General features: G+C 36.7%; 1 protein-coding gene across 1 annotated transcript in view; it reads left to right on the top strand.

Moving 5' to 3' along the window:
* CWF19L2 (CWF19 like cell cycle control factor 2) overlaps positions 1-18,033 on the top strand; it is a 77,050-nt gene extending 59,017 nt beyond the window's left edge. The window contains exons 12-17 of the mRNA XM_031049621.2: positions 7,291-7,503; positions 9,232-9,348; positions 12,031-12,186; positions 13,542-13,622; positions 16,448-16,549; positions 17,332-18,033. Coding sequence (XP_030905481.2) covers positions 7,291-7,503; positions 9,232-9,348; positions 12,031-12,186; positions 13,542-13,622; positions 16,448-16,549; positions 17,332-17,472 — 810 coding nt within the window. The 3' untranslated portion in view covers positions 17,473-18,033. The remainder of the gene's footprint in view (positions 1-7,290; positions 7,504-9,231; positions 9,349-12,030; positions 12,187-13,541; positions 13,623-16,447; positions 16,550-17,331) is intronic.
* Positions 18,034-18,867: the final 834 nt, after the last annotated feature.

Raw genomic sequence — 18,867 nt, 5'->3', positions numbered from 1 at the left:
GCATGAGCATTTGGCATTCTTCCTGAATTGTGTTAGAATTACAAGAGAAGTTACAAATGAAGATTTGTGCTGGACAGGCTTTTCTAAGCATTAAAGTTATGGCCAGGAATAACTTTAAAGTTAAATGCTAATGAGAGCTTTAATAGCAGAACTCTGTGACTGAAGGTGTTTTGTTTGGCTTACATTTCATTGGCCTGCAGATAAAGTTTTGTCTGTCCTAATAACTTAATATAGCAAAATCTACAGCTTTCATTTCAGGTAACTGAAACAAGGAGATTGGTCCCTAACCATTGAGCAGTACTCTGCTCTACATTTGTTGCTTGACTTCGGCTGCTCAAAGGTAGTCCTGAACTACCTTGCTCAGCAACATGATTCATAATATTTACCTGTCAGTGCCATAGGCCTTAAAGCATTTTGTGGATTGATTCTATGTGTTCAAAATATTATTTATTTCACTGTGATGATAGGTTTGGGAAATGCCTATATGCAGAATTATATGTGGAATTAAATCTATAAATTCAGATGTCTGTGCTCATACAGAGATTGGAGTTACCATAAAGCTAGCATGATAAAATTCTGCCTTGTTTTGACTTAAGCAAATGATATTTGAGATCAGAAAGACTCTTTTCTGAGGCGATTTTTGTTGTAAACTCTAGGTGCTAAATGCTAAATAAATTTAAATGCGATGAGATGTATTCATGTCACCCAGGTTCATATTCTAAAATAATAGTTTATTCTTCTTTATTGTGGCTTCCCAAAATATATTATGAGTACAACATTCCACAAATATTAACAGTGTCATTTCAAATTGAAGACGTCAGTGTTGCCATGACAATTTAAAACCAAACTGATACGTTTTATAAAATCTATAGACTTTTTGTTTTCACTAATTCTCCAAGCAGATGCACTTTTATTAGCTTATATGGAAGTAACTTCAGCTATGATTGCATTAGCGAGAAAACAGGAAAAGCAGAAGTTCAATAGTTGCATACAAAATGGAATAAGAAATTAAGCAGAAAAGTAAACATACGAAAAAGCTGAAAATAACCCACCCTAGAAAGATGCAGGTATGTTTTGCTACTGTGCTAATTGTGCATAATGGAATTTTCTGTTTCATCCCAAAATTTCAGAGAAAATTTGAAGAGAGGGGAAAAGTATACTCAGGGTATTACATTGTACTAATCCCTGGTGATTAGGAGCTCTGTTTCTTGAGGTTTCCTTTAAGTATTGCAATGATATTAAATTCTTTAGTAGGGCTTTCTTTCCAAAGGGCACACCCAAAGAGCGAATAATAGCAGCGGAGGGAGAGATAAGAGTTACAACACACAGCACACTTCAGATGGAGTGTGTAGGTAGCCAGTGATGTATAAGACTCCAGGGGGTTTGCTTTGGAATAAGAAAACCAGAATTGGTTTAAAATTCAGCCATGAGACATGGTTCCAATGATCTGCACATGTGTTGACAGAAGAATGAGACTGACCCTGGAGTGTGCCTTGCACAGATCTACAAGAGTCACTTAGGAGGTAGCCCTGTGCCAAGGTCCCTCATGGCTTCAGTAATGGAAAAAAAAATAAAAACCCCATTATTATTTGAATCAAATGTTGTATCATTAAATTATTCATGTAATATATTCATATTATTCATGGTAATTATCATGTTAAGGATTTAATTGGCAAATGCAACATTGTAATTTTTCCTTCTCTCAAATCATTCTCATTTATGCATAGTCAGATGCTCATCTCTTTCTGGATTCCTGTGCTGAATGGTTAGAGAGCTCTCTCCTTTCCTGCGGTTTTGCCACAATTGCAGTGTATTTGAGCTGTCCACATGAGAGCCCAAAGGCTGATTTTTATCTGCCCTTGAGAGAAGCTTGGATGCCTTCCCTGACTGCTCTTTAAATGCTTGTGTATTTCAGGCCTGTCTTGGCCAGAGCAAGCAAAATTGTGATGCTGTCTCTATTAGTTAAACCAAAACTGCATCCTGGTTGTGGAAAATATCGTCCCTGTCAGATGGATGGTGGAAATTTCACAGTTGCACAATTAACTGAGGTGTAGGAGGCTATGTAATTTTTAATTTTGCCTGGTGCTTTGAGTCCTGAAGCCACCTGCGTGTTCTCTGGTTAATTGGTGCTTGCCAGAGGAAAAGGGAAAGTTAGAAAATAGAGGGTGCGTACAAAGGAAGAATGTGGCAGATGAGCCCAGAACAAAAAAGTTAAAAGGAAAGAGAAGACGAGGGACTATGGAGATGACCTGTCTTAGGAGTACGCCAGCCTAGGTTAGCTCTTCATTTTGACCAGTGTCTGGTAGAAACAAGGACTACAAGTCCATTGCCTTTATAGATGTATGAATTTCCTGTGTTAGGAAAATCCAGTGATGTTTTGTAGGATATAGTAACTTAAAACTGATTTACCAAAGTGACTTCTTGCTTCTTTCTGATCTCTGCAGCACTTGAAATACAGTGAGGGCAATACTGGGCAATATCAAGCATGATAAGGGAACTAAATACATAACTTCCAGAATGCATTGGCTTCCACATATAACAGGTGTGAGGCTTCAGCTGATTCAGAACAGCAGCTTTCCAGCAACTCTAATAGATTAATATAGTTCCATCTTTGGATTTGTGCTAGCTGTCTTTTGTATGGAGAATGATATGTGTGAAAGAAATCAGTTTTGAAGTGATTATTTGCTTTCCTTCTGGCATTTTGGCTAGCACTTTCTTCCTGTTATTTCAATTCCCATTTAACTTTTTTGGAGAAATTTCATTATAGTCAAATAATGCAATGTTCAGAACACGCCGGGCACCTTACTGTAAAAGAGTATAATTTTCTGAAAGAGAATGTCCATTTTTTTCCTGAATAACTTTTCAAAAAGGTCAATATTTAGAGTAGCACTTGAAGAGTATTCTCTAGTCTGCCACTATAGCAGCTACGTTTTATTTTACTTCAGTTCTGACACACTGATGTTTGGCATTTGTAGAATTCAAGGGATAACCATATTTAAGGAATTATGGCTTAAAAAAACTTCAGCTTTTTTGCATTGCTACTGAAAAGGAATGTGTTAGTGATATTTATTGGTACTATTCCAGTATTGCAGACTAAATCTCATTAGTGGGATTTTTGTTGTTTTTTTTTAAGGCAGAAAACATTGGTAAGTGGATTTTCCCACTTACATTCGTATCATATCGTATTTTAGTAGGAACACTCAATTCTTGCTGGATGATATTTTTGCCTGTTCTTAGGTTTCTGTATTCCTGAACTGTCTTGAGGTATGTTGGAAGGACACTGTGGTAATAGGAGAGTTGCAATGAAAGTCTTACTCCCTTCATGGCTGTTGTTAATAGAGCTGAATTTAACACTCCCGTTCTAACACTTTTTTAATGTCATCTAAAAGATTTGATAAAGCATGGTATGAAATGAAGATTCAGGGACAGGGTGACCATCTGCAACTTGGTCTCTTTGTCTCAGAACTGCAGTATAATGGCCCTGTGCACTAATGTGTTAGACTCTATGACTTGAATAAAGGTCTCATAAACTTCTCCTTAAAGGTATGAAAAGGGGGGAAGGAATAACCCCTCATTTTTCTGCTTTATCTGTTTTTCTTCAGCAGAGGAAAGGTATAGAGCTTGAAGAGCATCCACCTGGGCATGAATTATAAATTACTAGGCTTTTTTTATTGTACAAGCAGGTTAAAACGCTTAACATATTTTTTTTTTATTTTTTAATTTTTTTTCCCTTAGACCCTGCTTATTTCAAGCACTTATTTAATGTTTTTGAACCTGGGGTGTTGTTTTCTTGAATGGCCTTTCATTCCCTATTAACTTCTGGGGTTTGTTGGTATTGCAGTAGGATCTATATAATTTTTGCTGCTGGTAGAGACTCTATGGTAGAGGTAAACTAAACCTGATCTATGAATACTCCTTCTCTAAATGTCCCTTTACTGTAGCTTCTCTCTCCCAAATGCTGCACTGCTGCCAACCTTTTTCTTGTTTCTTCTGCCAATAATCTTGCATTTATTTTACTTCCCTCTCCATTGTGCTTCATCTGATTCTGTTGACTAACATATATCTTAAACCGGAAGTGCAGTATTGTCTGGCTGCCATGGACTCTAGCTATATGAAGAAATCATGTACACATTTTCGGATTTCTAGGAAAAATAATTTCCACTCACTTCTGTAGCCTGATGCACATACCTTAGGTGGGATCCAGGCTGTGTTAGGAATTTAAATTGAAAGGGCAATATATGCACATGATTACACTCATGTATATAGCCTGTTTAGTAATATTAGAAGTAAATGTATTATTTCGTTTTTTTCCACTGTTTTCCTTTGCTTTTGAGGACTTTTCATTTTGAGTCCTGAAATACTACCATTGGATTTCCAAGAAGCACTAGGAGAGTACTGGTGCATCTGGTGAATCATTTTCACCAACTTTTGCCAGTAGCTGGTTGTTTGTTTTTCTTTCCTTTTTCTTACATTTGTAGATTGTTTTTTTAAGCCTCTTTCTTAGAGGACTCAAATAATGTATTGGACCGTCTGACCTATTCTTAAGTTTGAGTCATTGAATTATGAGTATCTTTTCGTATTGCATCAAACGCAATGGAGAACATTATGACTCCTGAAGAACAGCAACATAATTTCTTTTTGGTCTTACTGAATTGCTATTTGAAACGTAGTGATCTTCTGTTGGTCATGACTGTACCATGAGAAACCAAATCTGGTCTTTAGACAGCACATTTTTTATTAAAGTTTACTGCTTTTGTGCTGAGCATTCTGAGTTGTGTCCCAGATGTCTAATAGTATACAGCATTTTACCCATTGTTGAAGAAAGGCGTAGTCCAGCCTGTTTAATAAGATGAATACTTATTTCATCACAACAAGAGAAACTTTAGAGTGTTTTGAAAAGTACTATTATTTAAAAGAGGCCATGAGTAGCAAACCAAGAATTTCCATGGCTAGTTCTAAGTGCAAGCAGAGCGATATAGTAATGGCATTCTGTGCTGCACATGATACTCCTGTTAGCCAAGGTGTTTTGAATTCCACTCCTTCTTCTGTTTGTAGTCTGCCAGCTGTCTTCTTTCATGTGTATTTGCATTCTTAAGGCAGACTTTTTATTAAAAAAAAACCCAAAGCAAACCCAAAGCAAATAGTAAACCTTTGCTTTTGGTAATAACAAAGTGGTGCCATTCTCTAGGTAGTCTTATATGTGTTTCTTCTACCAAAGCTCTAATTTTACCTTTCTTATGTTTATATGGCGAGAGCAGAGACTTCATTTTTGGCATCCCAAACCACTAAATATTTTTTCTAAAGCTCAGGAATCCTGTTTATTTTAAAAATAGAATTACAGTATTACAATAAAACAGAACGAGAATGGAGTTGAACTATTGAACTGCTGATTTTAGTCTTCCGTGGCTTCCAGTAGGAAATGCATAAGCAGTTAAATGTATTATAGCTACATAAAATAATATTAAGGAGGCTGCTTCTCAGTTGTTTGTTAATGAAAGTACCAAGGATATTCAAAATAAGCTGTTGGTCTGTGTTAGAAGATTGCAGTATCCAGGAAAAGCAAGACCTATTTGTGGTTTTGAGAGAGGGGAAGTTACTTATCTGTCCTACAAAATAAGGTCTCAGGTGTTTTTTTAAGAAATGGGATTATCTACCCAAATTGTGCCTGGGATATTTGGAAGATTTTCTTTTACTTTGAGATTGTGCTTCAGTTATGCCAGTATGTCTTCTAGATGCCTTAAGCTAACATTAGTCCTTTGCTAGAGCTACCCCAGTTGGTATTCTAAAATATATTAGGATTTGCTATGAAGGCTCTTCTACCATTTCCTTAACAGTTCTTGGACCAAAATTACTCACACATGGATCTGCCAAGACTCTAAAGGTCCAGCACCTCTAATATCAAGAAATCTGTATAGCGTACTAGCTTCCCCCACATCCCCCCCTCAGTCATTTTAGTAAAGAGATTACTGAAACTATTCAAGGTAAATTACAGTCAAATATATCATAAAAGTATTGCAGCGGTGGGATTTCATTTCAAGATAAAAATCTGAAAAAAAATCTTTTGAATGCTTTTTGTGTTTGCTTTAGCTGTATATATTGAATATTTAGGGTATCAGTGACGCATACTTTTAAAGTCATGTAGAGCAAGCAAAGCAGGAAATGGAGAAATGCTTTCTTAAGACCTTTAAAAAGTTAATCTTTACAACCATGACTTGTGAAGTCTTGATTTAGACAGGATGTAATGGGGTTTCTTTCTCATAAAGCTGAAAGAAAAGATTGATAAAGCCTAATGCAGTATGTATGTATACACACATATATATGTTTTCTATGAGTTAATGAAGCTTAGTGAAATATACTGTTATTTGCATTTGTGTCGTGTGACCCCCATACTTTTCTTGCTTTCTATTCAATATCTCTTGCTGCTATTGCTGTAAGCCTTCTTACCATGTGCTCTGTCACCTTGCGTCACCTTCAGTTCCTCCAGTTCCTGTCTACAGACTTCATCCCTCCTAAATATTGTCCAGGTGAGACTTAGCCAGTTTGTGTAGGTTTCCACTGTTAAGATCCTGTAGGATACCACTGATTTTCAAGCATATCTTCCTAAGAAATCTGGTATTTTCACAGTTTAAACATGTCACAATTAATTAAAATGTAGCAATTAACAAAAAACCTTTGGATCATTCAGCCTTGTGTCTGGTAATGCGCTAGTTGTGTTCATTACCCGTATGTAGCAAGAGGTGCATTGAAGAAAGACTAAATACTGAGGACAAAGAATGTTTTCTTCACAAAATGGCTTAGTATTGTTCACTTGGTAAGAGTAGCTGTTGGCCTGTTTTCATAGAATATGGGTGAGGTGCAGAGTTAGGGTCTGGTTCTTTCACAAGAGATGATTTAATGGATTAGTGATAGTCGTAATAGGAGAGAAGGAGGAGGGGGAAGACTGAAGTAAAATATACAATAATCTATGATTTAAAAAATGGTGCATCGGTTTAAAGCTGAAGTTACGCAAGATAATATTGAAATATCTAGCCCTTAATTTGATGTGGAACGTAGTAATTTTCTCACTGCTGTCAGACATCTATATTTTAATACGTATGTTGTCTGAGATTGTGTACGACTGCTCTCAGGAGAGATACCTGATGACTGCATATGCTACAGATGCCATATGGAAGGAAGCAATCCTACTGCTTACGTATTTCATGCTTGTCACAGTAAAGGATACTGCAAAGAGCTAATTATTTTTTCTTGCTTATTTTCATATCCACGTAATTTTTCTGTGTATCTTTTCAGCTCATGGATAAAACTGACAGGGAGTACTACACTTTGGATGACATGTTTGTTTCCAAAGCAGCCAAAAGAGTGCGCAGTGGGGAAGAGGAAGAAATACAAAGAAGAAAAGCAATACGTGAGCACCAGCAGCTTGCTGCACGCATGGAAAAGTGCCCATACTGCTACGATAGTAGTGAACTGTCTAAACATCTTATTGTTGCAATTGGCACAAAGGTAAGAAAATAGCCATTTAGCACAAATGTAAAAATAAAAAAGAAATAAAAGAAGGCAGCGTTGGTGCTAGAGTGCCTAAGATTAAGAATGAAATTATTTATTTTTCTTCACCTTATTTTCCTTGCCCTTCCAGTTGATTTCACAAATTCCTCAAGGGTGAGGGAGAAAAAGATATAAATCTGTCATGAATTTTAAAGGTAATCTTTGATATCAAAACCTCACACTTGTGGATTTGTGGAAGACAGGAGCAATAATGAAAGATCTGAGTTCAGAGATTAAACTGTAGGTGGATTTGTGGAAGACTAAATCACACTGCACTGAAGGAAATTTGAACTGGTGGAGAACTGTTTCTTAATGATATAAAAGAAAATTAAGTGTAGAATTAAATTTTTAAGCCTAAAATCTATTGAAACAGAAGTTTGCTTTGGGGGAACCTCCCTCTTTCTGTGAATGCTTTTAAAAGTTGCATAAGAATTTGGATTTGTAACATCTGAAATGCTTCAGTGTAGGTCCTTTTTGTCTTTGTTTCTCTAAAGTTTTCCTTTATCACTGATGTTTTTCATTTGACTTTTTATAGGCCAAGAAATTGAATTCATAGATACATATTATAATGCACTGCATTTGTATTTTTATATAGCTAGATGATATGTATAATGCATACAGATGTATATCTGTCTCTGTGTATGTGTGTATGTATAATTATAGAACCAACTCATTTGGAAAAGACCTTTAAGATCATCTAGTCCAAGCTTTACCCCAGGACTGCCAATTCTACCACTAATCTGTGTATTTATATGTGTTTATATATCTATTATATATATACAGATATATAGAGAGTGTCCTGATTTTGGCTGTGATAAGAGTTAATTTTCTTCTTAGCAGCTGGTTCAGTGCTGTGGTTTGGATTTAGGATGAGAATTACGTTGATAACACACCAGTGTTTTAGCTGTTGCTAAGCAGTGATCAGGAACACTTCAGCTTCTCACACTGCCCTGCCAGGCAGGCTGAAGGAGCACAAGAACTTGGGAAGGAGCACAGCTAGGACAGCTGACCTCCAGTGCCCAAAGGGATATCCCAAATCATATGGCATCATGCTCAGTATAAAATCTGGGTGGGAGAACTGGCCAATGGCTGGGAGTCGGCTGTGCATTGGTCAGCAGGTGGTGAGCAGTTGCATTGTGCATCACTTGCTTTGTGTATTCTAATACTATTATTATCATCATCATCACTAATTTGTATTCCCTTCCTTTTCCGTACCATCAAACTGACTTTATTGCATCCCAAAAATTTTACTTTTTTCTAGGTTTTATCAGCTATCCCTCTGGTTGCGGGGGAGAATGAGTAAATGGTAGCTGTGTGGTGCTCAGCTGCCTGCCAGATTTAAACCACAACACAGAGCTCTATCTGTGTGTATGTAGTTCATTAACAATACATCAGATGTACATCTAAATTCAGAAATCATTGTAGTGGATTAAACTATGATTTCGTAATAGTTGGGTACCAGTTGGTCTATAAGGCTGATATTATAAGGCCTTGGTGTTGCTTCTGGATGCTACTAGTTCACTGGAGCTACTGATGGGATCTTTTTAAAAACACTGAAATTACTAATACCATGTTATAATTAGAAGGTAATAACTTTTATTGGTTTGAATTTAGCAAATTATGTACCTCAGCAATGGGAAGGTCTTTATGCTAGAGAAATGAGCACTTTTTGTTCACTTTTCATAGGTATACTTGTCTCTACCAAGCAACCAGTCACTTACTGAAGGTCACTGCCTGATAGCCCCTCTACAGCACCATACTGCAGCCACTCTTTTGGATGAAGACATCTGGGAAGAAATCCAGGTTAGCTCACAAACTGCCTCATATTCTAACAGTTTTGTAAAATAATGTTATTTTCAATAGTAATAGACTTGTCATAAGCATCTATTTTAATAATTTCCAGCCTGGCAGCTCTTCTCGAATTCCACTGAGAAGAACATTCTTGCATTATGGATGGAAATTAGTGGACAAATACTGAAAAGGGAAGATACAGGGTAAATACAGAAGTTCCCATTTATAAACACTATAAAAAGTTGCTTGGAATGCTACAGAACCTCTGTCACTGGAGGCCTTTGAAACCAAGTTAGAGGAGTATCTACCAGAGATGATGTAGATAGAGCTGTTCCCTTATAGAAAGTGGAATAACTGGCTTCACAGTTAAGATTTCCTTGGTAAAAGAAGAGTATTGTCAGGACAGAAAGATCACTTATAATGAAATACAAGCTGGAGGTCTGTTGTTTATGTAGCTTCAGGTTTTTTAAGCTAATCTTGGGTTTGGCTGGATGTCAGTTGAGAAAAAAACTCTCTTTTTCAAATCAGTGAGATTGTCCTAACTTTTTTGTAAAGAAATGTTAGAGTAAAGTGCCAAGAATGATGGGTCGTGCTTTCCAACTCTCTTATGAAGGCAGTTTGAAATTATTGAGGAAAATCAGGGGAGGAATGTAACAAACTTCTGCCTAGGAGATTGTGTTTGTCAATCTTCTTTACCCCAAGTCAGAATTATTGCAAGGGAAAAACAACTTGCAACCTTTCATATCAAAATGTTGGAGACTATTTCAGACTACAGAAAGACATTGTTGGTTGCAGTTGCTTAGATTAAAAAACAGAGTAATTCATGAGTTTGAAATTATTTAAGTAACGTTGGTCTTGCCTCAGGACTGGCAGATGGATTCTCTGACTTTCCAGATTTGTTCCCCACATTAATTCTCATGGCAGATGCAGTTTTTATCCAATGTTTCTTAGTAAATTATGCTTCACCCAAGCAGGAGGGAAAGGAGTTCTTTTGTATGTGACAGAAATGCCTAAGAAAGTTTGGTGAGAAGCAAGTTAAGTTCAACAAGTGAGATCAAGAGATAGAGCATGAGAAAAAGTGATAAATATGTTTCTTCTACATCTCCTATTTATCCCAACTTCTTTTAAGTAAATAATTTTTTATAAATCTAGATGAAAAGGAAAATAGCATAAAGAAAAGATAAGCAAATGCAGTTTCTGTATTCAGCACTAGTCTTTTCCTTGCAAAAAAATGCAGCTAGTTGGTACAACCAGTATCCATTGACACTGTGACAGTTTAGGCATTCCTTTGCAACAAAATAACTTGGAAGCTGATGGACACAATTACTTTTTACTTGTATTTATTTCAGAAGGAGGAGTCTGGAAGGCTTTAGCACTCAGGCAGACTATAAGCATACAGTTATTCAGTGACGAAACTAACTTTCAAATGCCAGAGCCATATTTGATATTGCTGTTGAGGGGAAAAAATATCACACTTCAAATATAAAATATAAAATATAAAATATTGTATTGAGCAGATGTTTTAGCTATTTTTGCTGGGATTTTTTTTAAGATAGGTTGGAATAAAGCAAGAAGGGTTCCTTTATATTATGTGGCTTCAAGCGCTTGAATGTAACATTTGTGTGGTTTAGACTTGTGCTCACTTGCCAAAGTAAATATGCATTTAAATTTTTAATACGAAAAATCTTTACATATTCTGTATTGACTGAACTGTTACATATATCAATATGTGCATCTGAGCATGATCCAAACACTCATATTTGCTCCTATGAATGATTTTTTCGTTTCCATTGCTAATTATCCTTGATATTTTGGCCCACTCAGAATTTGGAGGCAAAGTGCCATTTATTTAAAAACAACAAAATGCAATCTGGGAAACGTTAGCTAACATCTGCAGATATTCTAGGCTTTTCAATGGCTTTGAATTGCAGTTGATATTGCAGGGTAGCAACTGTCTTTCCCAACCTTTGGTTTCATGTTTCTTTTCTCTCACCACAGTTGTTTGCTTCCTTATATTTCAGATGTAGAGTTCTGCGGGCCAGGTTTGAGGGGCCCCAGAGCTATTAATTCGGAGTTGCCTGTCACTCTGAACAGTTATGTCCCATATTAGTTGTGGTACAGTGATCTATTAACTAGGCAGTATCTTCCACCTGTGTTTCATCAGTTGTGTTGGAGGAATGGTGGTAGTGTTTTCTTGTCTTGGTGCTTGGAGCACCTTATTTGTGAGGAAAAATTCAGGGCACAAGGGCTTTGGAGAGCTTAAATGACCTCTCTGTTATGAAGAGAGGCTGAGAGGGGTTGTTCAGCCTGGAGAAGGCTTCAGAGAGATTTTAGGACAGCCTTGCAGTACCTGAGGGGAGTTTTTACAAAGGCAGGTAGTGATAGGACAAGGGGGAATGGCTTAAAACTAGCAGGGGGTATATTTAGATATTACCAAATGTTTTACTGTGAGGTTTCCCAGAGAAGCTGTGGCTGCCCTGTCGATGGCAGTGTTCAAGGCCAGGTTGGATGGGGCTTTGAACAATCTGCTCTAGTCGAGGGTGTCCCTGCCCATGGCAGGTGGGATAGAACTAGATGATCTTTAAGGTTGCTCCCAACCCAAACCATTCTATGAGTCTATGAATTAATATAAATTGTTATACCTGAAAGCTTTGAAAAGTTAATTCATATTATAATTTTTTTTTCTTTAAACAGATGTTCCGAAATGCATTGGTGAAGATGTTTGAAGCTAAAGACTTGGACTGTGTGTTCCTAGAAACAAACCTGAGTCTGAAGAAACGATATCACATGGTATATGAATGCATTCCTCTTCCAAAAGAAGTAGGAGATATGGCTCCAATCTACTTCAAGGTATGTGAAAACATTTTTTCTTAGGTCATTTGAATGTATATAATGTAATTCATCTATTTCTGTAAAACTTTTTGATATTCAAATACTTTTTTTGAAAAGATAGATTCTTTGATCCTATTCCTTGATCCATTCTTTGATCATATTCCTTGATGTTAAAACAAGCCCTGTGAGGTGATTCTGTTTTCCAAGTTTTTCTCTTAGTGGACGAGTGTTACTGTGCAGTTGTCTCCAGTCTGACTGCACTGACAAATAGGTGAGGAAGCTGAGAGGTTTGTAGTTTCTTGAGGTGCTGTAAGCATTGCAGTACTTCTCACTTAAGTCCTGTAGTATAAACTAAAACCACCATACCTGTGTCTAGCCAAGCATAAAATGAGAAAATGATGTCAACTGTTTTAAGAAATACCGATATATAATGTTCCATCCTCATTTTATTTCAGTAAGCCCACATGTCACATGTGTCTTAGGTCTTCAATGACCATCAGACAGTATGGTAGACATCTTTTCTAAAGCTTTTCTGGTCTCTTGCCCCTGACTCTATAGGGAAAGGTTACATGAAGGCTTTTGCCTGAAACTGACGCCTTTTGGCTTTCAGCAACTGGATCATGATTTGCCGTTTATAAGTAAATTATTTTGCTGGTTCTTTGAAATATTATTTTTGTTTTCTGGAAATTATGTGATTGGTTTTTGATGAAATGGAGCAGTCTTGTATGAACAGCAGTGTAGTAACTTTTACCATATTTGAGACTCTCCACCTGGTAGATGTCATTGCTGTGCTTCAGGCACTGGTAAAACTCTTGTTTTCCTAAAGGAAGGACAAAGTACAAGGCTTAATGCAGTGCCATTTGCATAAAACTTTATTTCAGAAGTGTCCACCATTAAAATACACAGAAAATGAAATTTAAAAGATACCCACGCTAAACCCACTTCCCATACTAGGGAGAATACAGAGGCAGACTCTGAAGGTTTTTAAGTGCAGCTTTCTGAGCTGGATTCTCCTTTTGGTATTTAAAAAAGGAAAATAAAAAAGACTCATTGTGCAATGAATTCACAGGAGGATTTGTATGAGCTTAGGAAAAACAGAATGTGACCTTTTATTGGAACTTTTTGGAAAAGTTATGTTAGGCAAGAGTTAATTTTCAGAAAAAAAATAAAGAAGCACAATTAGGTGAGTTTGAAGATATTATATGATGCCTTTTTAAGGAAGTTGTGGAAATTAGAAAGGTTTCCAGAAATAGTTACTTTGTTAAGAAATAATTGGTACTTGCAGTGCAAAAGGATTTGACTACATCAAAAAGTTAGTTCTTTGCTTTCTGTATGAAGGACTATTTTCACATTTAGATAAAATGATTTTACAGAAAGCTATAATGGAATCTGATGAAGAGTGGTCCATGAACAAGAAGTTAATTGATCTTTCTTCAAAAGACATTCGGAAATCTGTAAGTAAAGAAATGCATTGAACACTGAATTTCTCAGCAAATTCTTTTAATCTTTTTTCATTGTTAACTGTTTCAAAGAGAGAAGAAAGGGAACACAATTAGATTTAGTGCATCAGGAGATAGCATAGGTATGATGAGAATTAAGAGTCTGACTGAACTCCTAACTGACATTAGGGAAAATAATCTCATTCATTTCAACAATTGATGGACCGAACTGCAAGCATTGGTTAAGAACAAAAATGGCACTTTGAGGACTTGTACCAGCATAATTTTCTTGATCAAGAATTAAGGTAGATCAAAGATCTGCAAATTACTTTCCTGGAAAAAAAAACCCACATTGATGTCTCTTTTTCATTGACCTAAAACAGCCTTTTGTGTAGCTAAGAAGCAAAAATATAAATAGCGTTATAAGTCTTTTTCTTTCTAGAACAAGAGAACAGAGCTCTGTCTCCTGGATACTAAACTGAAACATCTGTGTATATGCAAATGTTAAAGGTCTAGTGCTGAAACTGTTCCATATTTTTAACACTAAAGTGAAAGATGTGTGGTATGTAGGCTTTACCACAAATTGTTTACTACTATGTAGCAATAATACTTAATTTCTGAGAGTCTTTTAGTAAATACAGCACCTTTGCACTAAGAAATCCTAGCTTAGAAGAAAGAAGAAATGGGTTTAATTATGAGACATACGAAGCTTGATATGACAAAGAGGGAGACTAGATGCTAAAGAGTAAGATTGGGTGGCTGTGTAGGATTACTACATAGTGGCTTTATAGCAGGAGAGGTTTTGCATACTGTGATGAGTCTTGAACTAAACTGACAGTGATAGCAAGTGTTGCGAAAAGACAATTTATTCTGCCACATAAGCTGAATGTCATATAAATGTAATATAAATGTTACGGGTCACCTTATTCAAAGTGGTGAGGCTTCAGCTGGAAAATTCAGGTGTGGTTTTGGGTACAGTATTTTAAGATGGTTACAGGAGGAGAGTAGAGGTTAGAAAACTGAACTAAAGAAGCTGGTTTAGGGGTTAATGCAAACTAGGAAAGAAAAGACTGAAATGGGATGTGATTGTAGCTTTCTGTATATAGGAGGTTTTAAAGAAGATAGTACTTAGTTGTTCTCTAGCACTATTGGGTGCAGACAACAAGGGATTCAATTAATTTGTAGCAAGGACTTAGGGAACACTTTAAACTTAAGGTGGATGTAAACATAAAATAGTAAGGTTTGGGTATCTTTTTCTCCTTGGTGTTTCAGAAGAGGGAAAGCCAACATCTGTCACAAAATAAAGTATAACTTTTTGACACATGGTAGGGCATCAAGACGTTTGATTTCTAGAAGTAATGTGACTACTGTATTGCCGTTTGGTGGTAAACCTCATGAAGATTAAGATATGACAGTTTCTTTATATTGCGTCTTTAAATGCATCTGAGTGTAAATTTTTATACATCTGTGTGATTTTAACATTATTTTAGGGTAAAAGAAATCCTTGTAGCCTTCAGGAAAATATGAGTATAGCTTAAGAGACCAAGGTAAGGTTTGGGAAGTTTGGATAATTGTATTAGGATATGGTGGTGCAGAGAAAAAGGGTCAGACACGGCTGAGATGTTATCTAATGAGTGGATTGTGTACAGAAATTGAGACTGTGGTGTCCAGAAGCAGAGCCTACACATTCAGCCCTTGCACAGCATCAAGTCCCTCTGCTTCTCCCTCTCTTCCCTGCAGTGAGGGACCTGGGCGGTGGGCTGGGAGAGGGGATACAGGCAGGAGAGCTGACCTGACAGCAAGCATTGTTCAGTGACAGCCACAACACTGGCAAGTTATCAACACTGGTTTAGTCACCAGTCCAAATCTCAGCACCATATGGGCTGCTATGACGAAAATGAACTATCCCAGCCAGACCTGACACTGCTAGACACAGATAAAGCTGACATATTTCTTAAGGTGTCAGCTGCTGACCCATTTTTCCTTATTTATGATTCTTTTTTAGTTCATTTAAAGTGTTTTATGTTTCTTGCCTTGCTACATCACCCCCTGTGTTAAATCTGAATTATTTTTAGAGTGAATTTTCAAGCAGTGTATGGAACATGTCTTGTGAAAATTGGACTGTAGCAGAGGAAATGGTTATGAATTTGTAATTTTGTAAATCTTATCAGGAACATCCTTAGCAATTAAAAGAGAGGAAAATAACATTTTAGTGAAAAGCAGGAATTACTTAAAATGTGTAGCAATAAACAAATCCACTTCTCTGTCAGACTGAAGGGTTTTTTGTTGTAGCAGGGTAACCAGCATCTCCTCTGTAGGCCTACTGAATTATTGAATTATCCTATTTGGCAAGTTAATGATAACTTCCAGTCATGTAGTGGTGTTTTCCCTTCCCTGAGTGTCAGTGCTTCCCCTGGGTAAATATTTCCTGTTATCACAGGAAACATTTATCTTCAGTAAATGTGACTTGCTGGTGGTTGTCTTAAAATTTCTGTTCAACCCATTCATTGTAGAAGTTTGAAGTCAGGAAGGCATTTACTCAGTGTGCGTGCTCTCTGGTCCTTCCCTGTCTCTTACTTGGTGGCCCCTGGAGGTTCTGCCACCTTGTAATCATCTTCTCAGTTTACAGTGTCTTTTCACCTAGCTTCTGTGTGTTCTTTGCCCTTATCTGCTTGGTTTTTGTTTCTCTCTTGCAATTTTATACTACACATCCTTCGTTTGAAATATGTTTTAAAAGAAAATATGGTACTGTAAAGCCACTTTCAAATTCATTAAGTTGTGGGGGTTAACTAAATATCTACAGTCTTCAAACATCTAAAAATGTGTTTTTGCATGTATAGGTTCCTAAAGGTTTACCATACTTCTCTGTGGACTTTGGTCTTCAAGGAGGATTTGCTCATGTCATTGAAGATCAACATAGTTTTCCTCATTACTTTGGAAAGGTATTGTCATGTAGAAGATCAATTTACCAATTATACTCTGTTTTCTTAACTTCAGTTAAATCAGATACTGCCAGAACAGTCACTTTGATGTATCTTATCCTAGTTCATTAGCTGGCTTTTCTTGTTAAGTTATTATAACTTTGCTCATTGATGAGTAAAGGAGTAATCTAATAAATAGAAAATACTTGCATCTGTTTAAGAGTTTTCATGGCCACAGTGTTCTCATGAACTGGCTCCTGCTTGTCTGAATTAGGGTGCCTACACGCATAGACTCATGGACAACTCCTAGTAAAATGTTTGTGTGGTTAAATTACTCCACATGGTATAGAGAGTATAGTATATACAAGAAGAGCTGTAATAAATTCTTCCTTTATTATGTCACAGCAATAATTTATTGACAGAATTATTATTGTAAAAACATGAAGAGTGATTGGGGGGCAATATAACTTCAGGAGTTAAGAGCAAAGTGGGCAGCTTTTTTCTGAACTTTTCTTACAACTGCACTGATACATTAGCAGTCTTGCAATGTTAGGATATTTATTCAGTGTATTGTTCTGCTCTACTTACAAGAATTTTGCTGAGGCAACTGTCTAACAACTACAATCCTAATATTTTAATAGGTATTTTTTTCAGAATTTCAATTTATAATAACCAGCAGGTGAAGAAAACAGTGAAAAATAATCTCACATTTTGAAAACTTTTATTTCTTTACTCACTGGTAAAATAGTATTAAGTAATATGATAATTTTGTATTTATCATTCTCTTTCTTCTACTTGTGAAGGAAATTATTGGTGGCATGCTGGACTTGGAGCCACGGCTCTGGAGAAAAGGAGTCAGACAGAACTTTGAGGATCAGAGCAAGAAGGTGCTGCAGTTTGCACAGTGGTGGAAACCATATGACTTTACCAAGAAGAAAGAATGAATGCATCCCTGCAGTCAAGGACTGTATATAAGCCATAAATATTATTAATTATATGTTAAGAAAGACATATGTTAACATATGCTAAGAATAACACCAGTGTGTTATGTATTGCTAATATATTTTAAAACTCAGGATATCATTTAATTGCTGATTACCTGTTCCTGGTTTGGACGCTGTGGGTCTCATGAACCTGCAAGCCTGACAAACCAGAAGTGTACAGTGGTTTTAGTTTTTCATTTTTTAGCTGAGCCAAAAGAATAAAATCCATGTGGCCAGAAGGAAGATTCTAGTTTTGGAGTTTTGCAATCTTTGAGGCAAATGATTTTTTTTCTATATTGTATTCAGCATAGAGCCAGTGCTCAATTATCAGTGTCCTTTTGTAGAAAATGGTGTATATTTTACAAATATTTTGATTAATACAAATACATTGTTGCAGAATGAAGCTGAACAGAAAACACTTTTTGTAATTTTGAGTCCTTGTATTCTTTAAGTTGAGGTCATTGGAGTAATACATTCACATAGGATGCTGTTGATATATCTGCTGCTGCCCCCTGGACAAGAATGAACGTAATATTTTGTACTTTCAATATGAAGTAGTGTTTTTCAAGCTTGTCTGTTGCTCAGAGGATGATGAGACAGTCCCTAATTGTGGCAAATGACAGCTTTAATGGTAACAGTTATTTTTGATGACAATAAAAAATAAAGAGAGTGGAAGAACCTTAATGGAAAACTCTCTGATGTCCTGCAAAGAAAATAATCACAGGGATTTCACCAGGTGACTCTTCTCCCCCAAGCTTCCCCTCCAGTGTGGCAGGTGGTCCACCATAATACTTTTCCAATAATAACTATATTGTTTTCGTCAGGACCTGCTCAAACTCCCTGCTGATTGTTCGTGTTTGTGATGCTCTTAGCACTGATTGGAGCACTCTTTCATCAAAGGCAAGAGTTGCCTGTTAATTGATTGTTAAGCTTTGTGCATGGGTATCACTGGGAAATGCCTGTCCACTGTTTAAGGGACAACTGTCTACCGTGTTATTTACTAGACTTTTCTTTTTCTTCTGTCTAAAAATTAGCAAATGGGGGTAGGGAAGCATGAGGGTAAGAAGGATGATTTCTTACATCAGTGTTAATCACTTCCGTGGGAAACCAGACATAGCAGGTTCAGGCTTTGCAGGTGCAGAGCTGGGAGAAAAGGACAAGGACAGAAGGACACAGATGAAAACATTGCCACAGTGTCCTCCCAGTGCATAAGGGAAAGGGTGCAGACTTGTGAACAAAGCACTGCAGTGCTACAGGGAGAGGCTCCAGATGGCAAGTGGAAGGCCTGTAGCACAGAAGTTAAGAAATTGTTGTGTCTCAATGTGCATCCTGATGAACCATTGCTCTGTACAGCTG

The sequence above is a fragment of the Melopsittacus undulatus genome, chromosome 2 (genome assembly GCF_012275295.1).
Source record: "Melopsittacus undulatus isolate bMelUnd1 chromosome 2, bMelUnd1.mat.Z, whole genome shotgun sequence".
NCBI lineage: Eukaryota > Metazoa > Chordata > Aves > Psittaciformes > Psittaculidae > Melopsittacus > Melopsittacus undulatus.
This window is presented reverse-complemented; position numbering and strand designations above follow the sequence as displayed.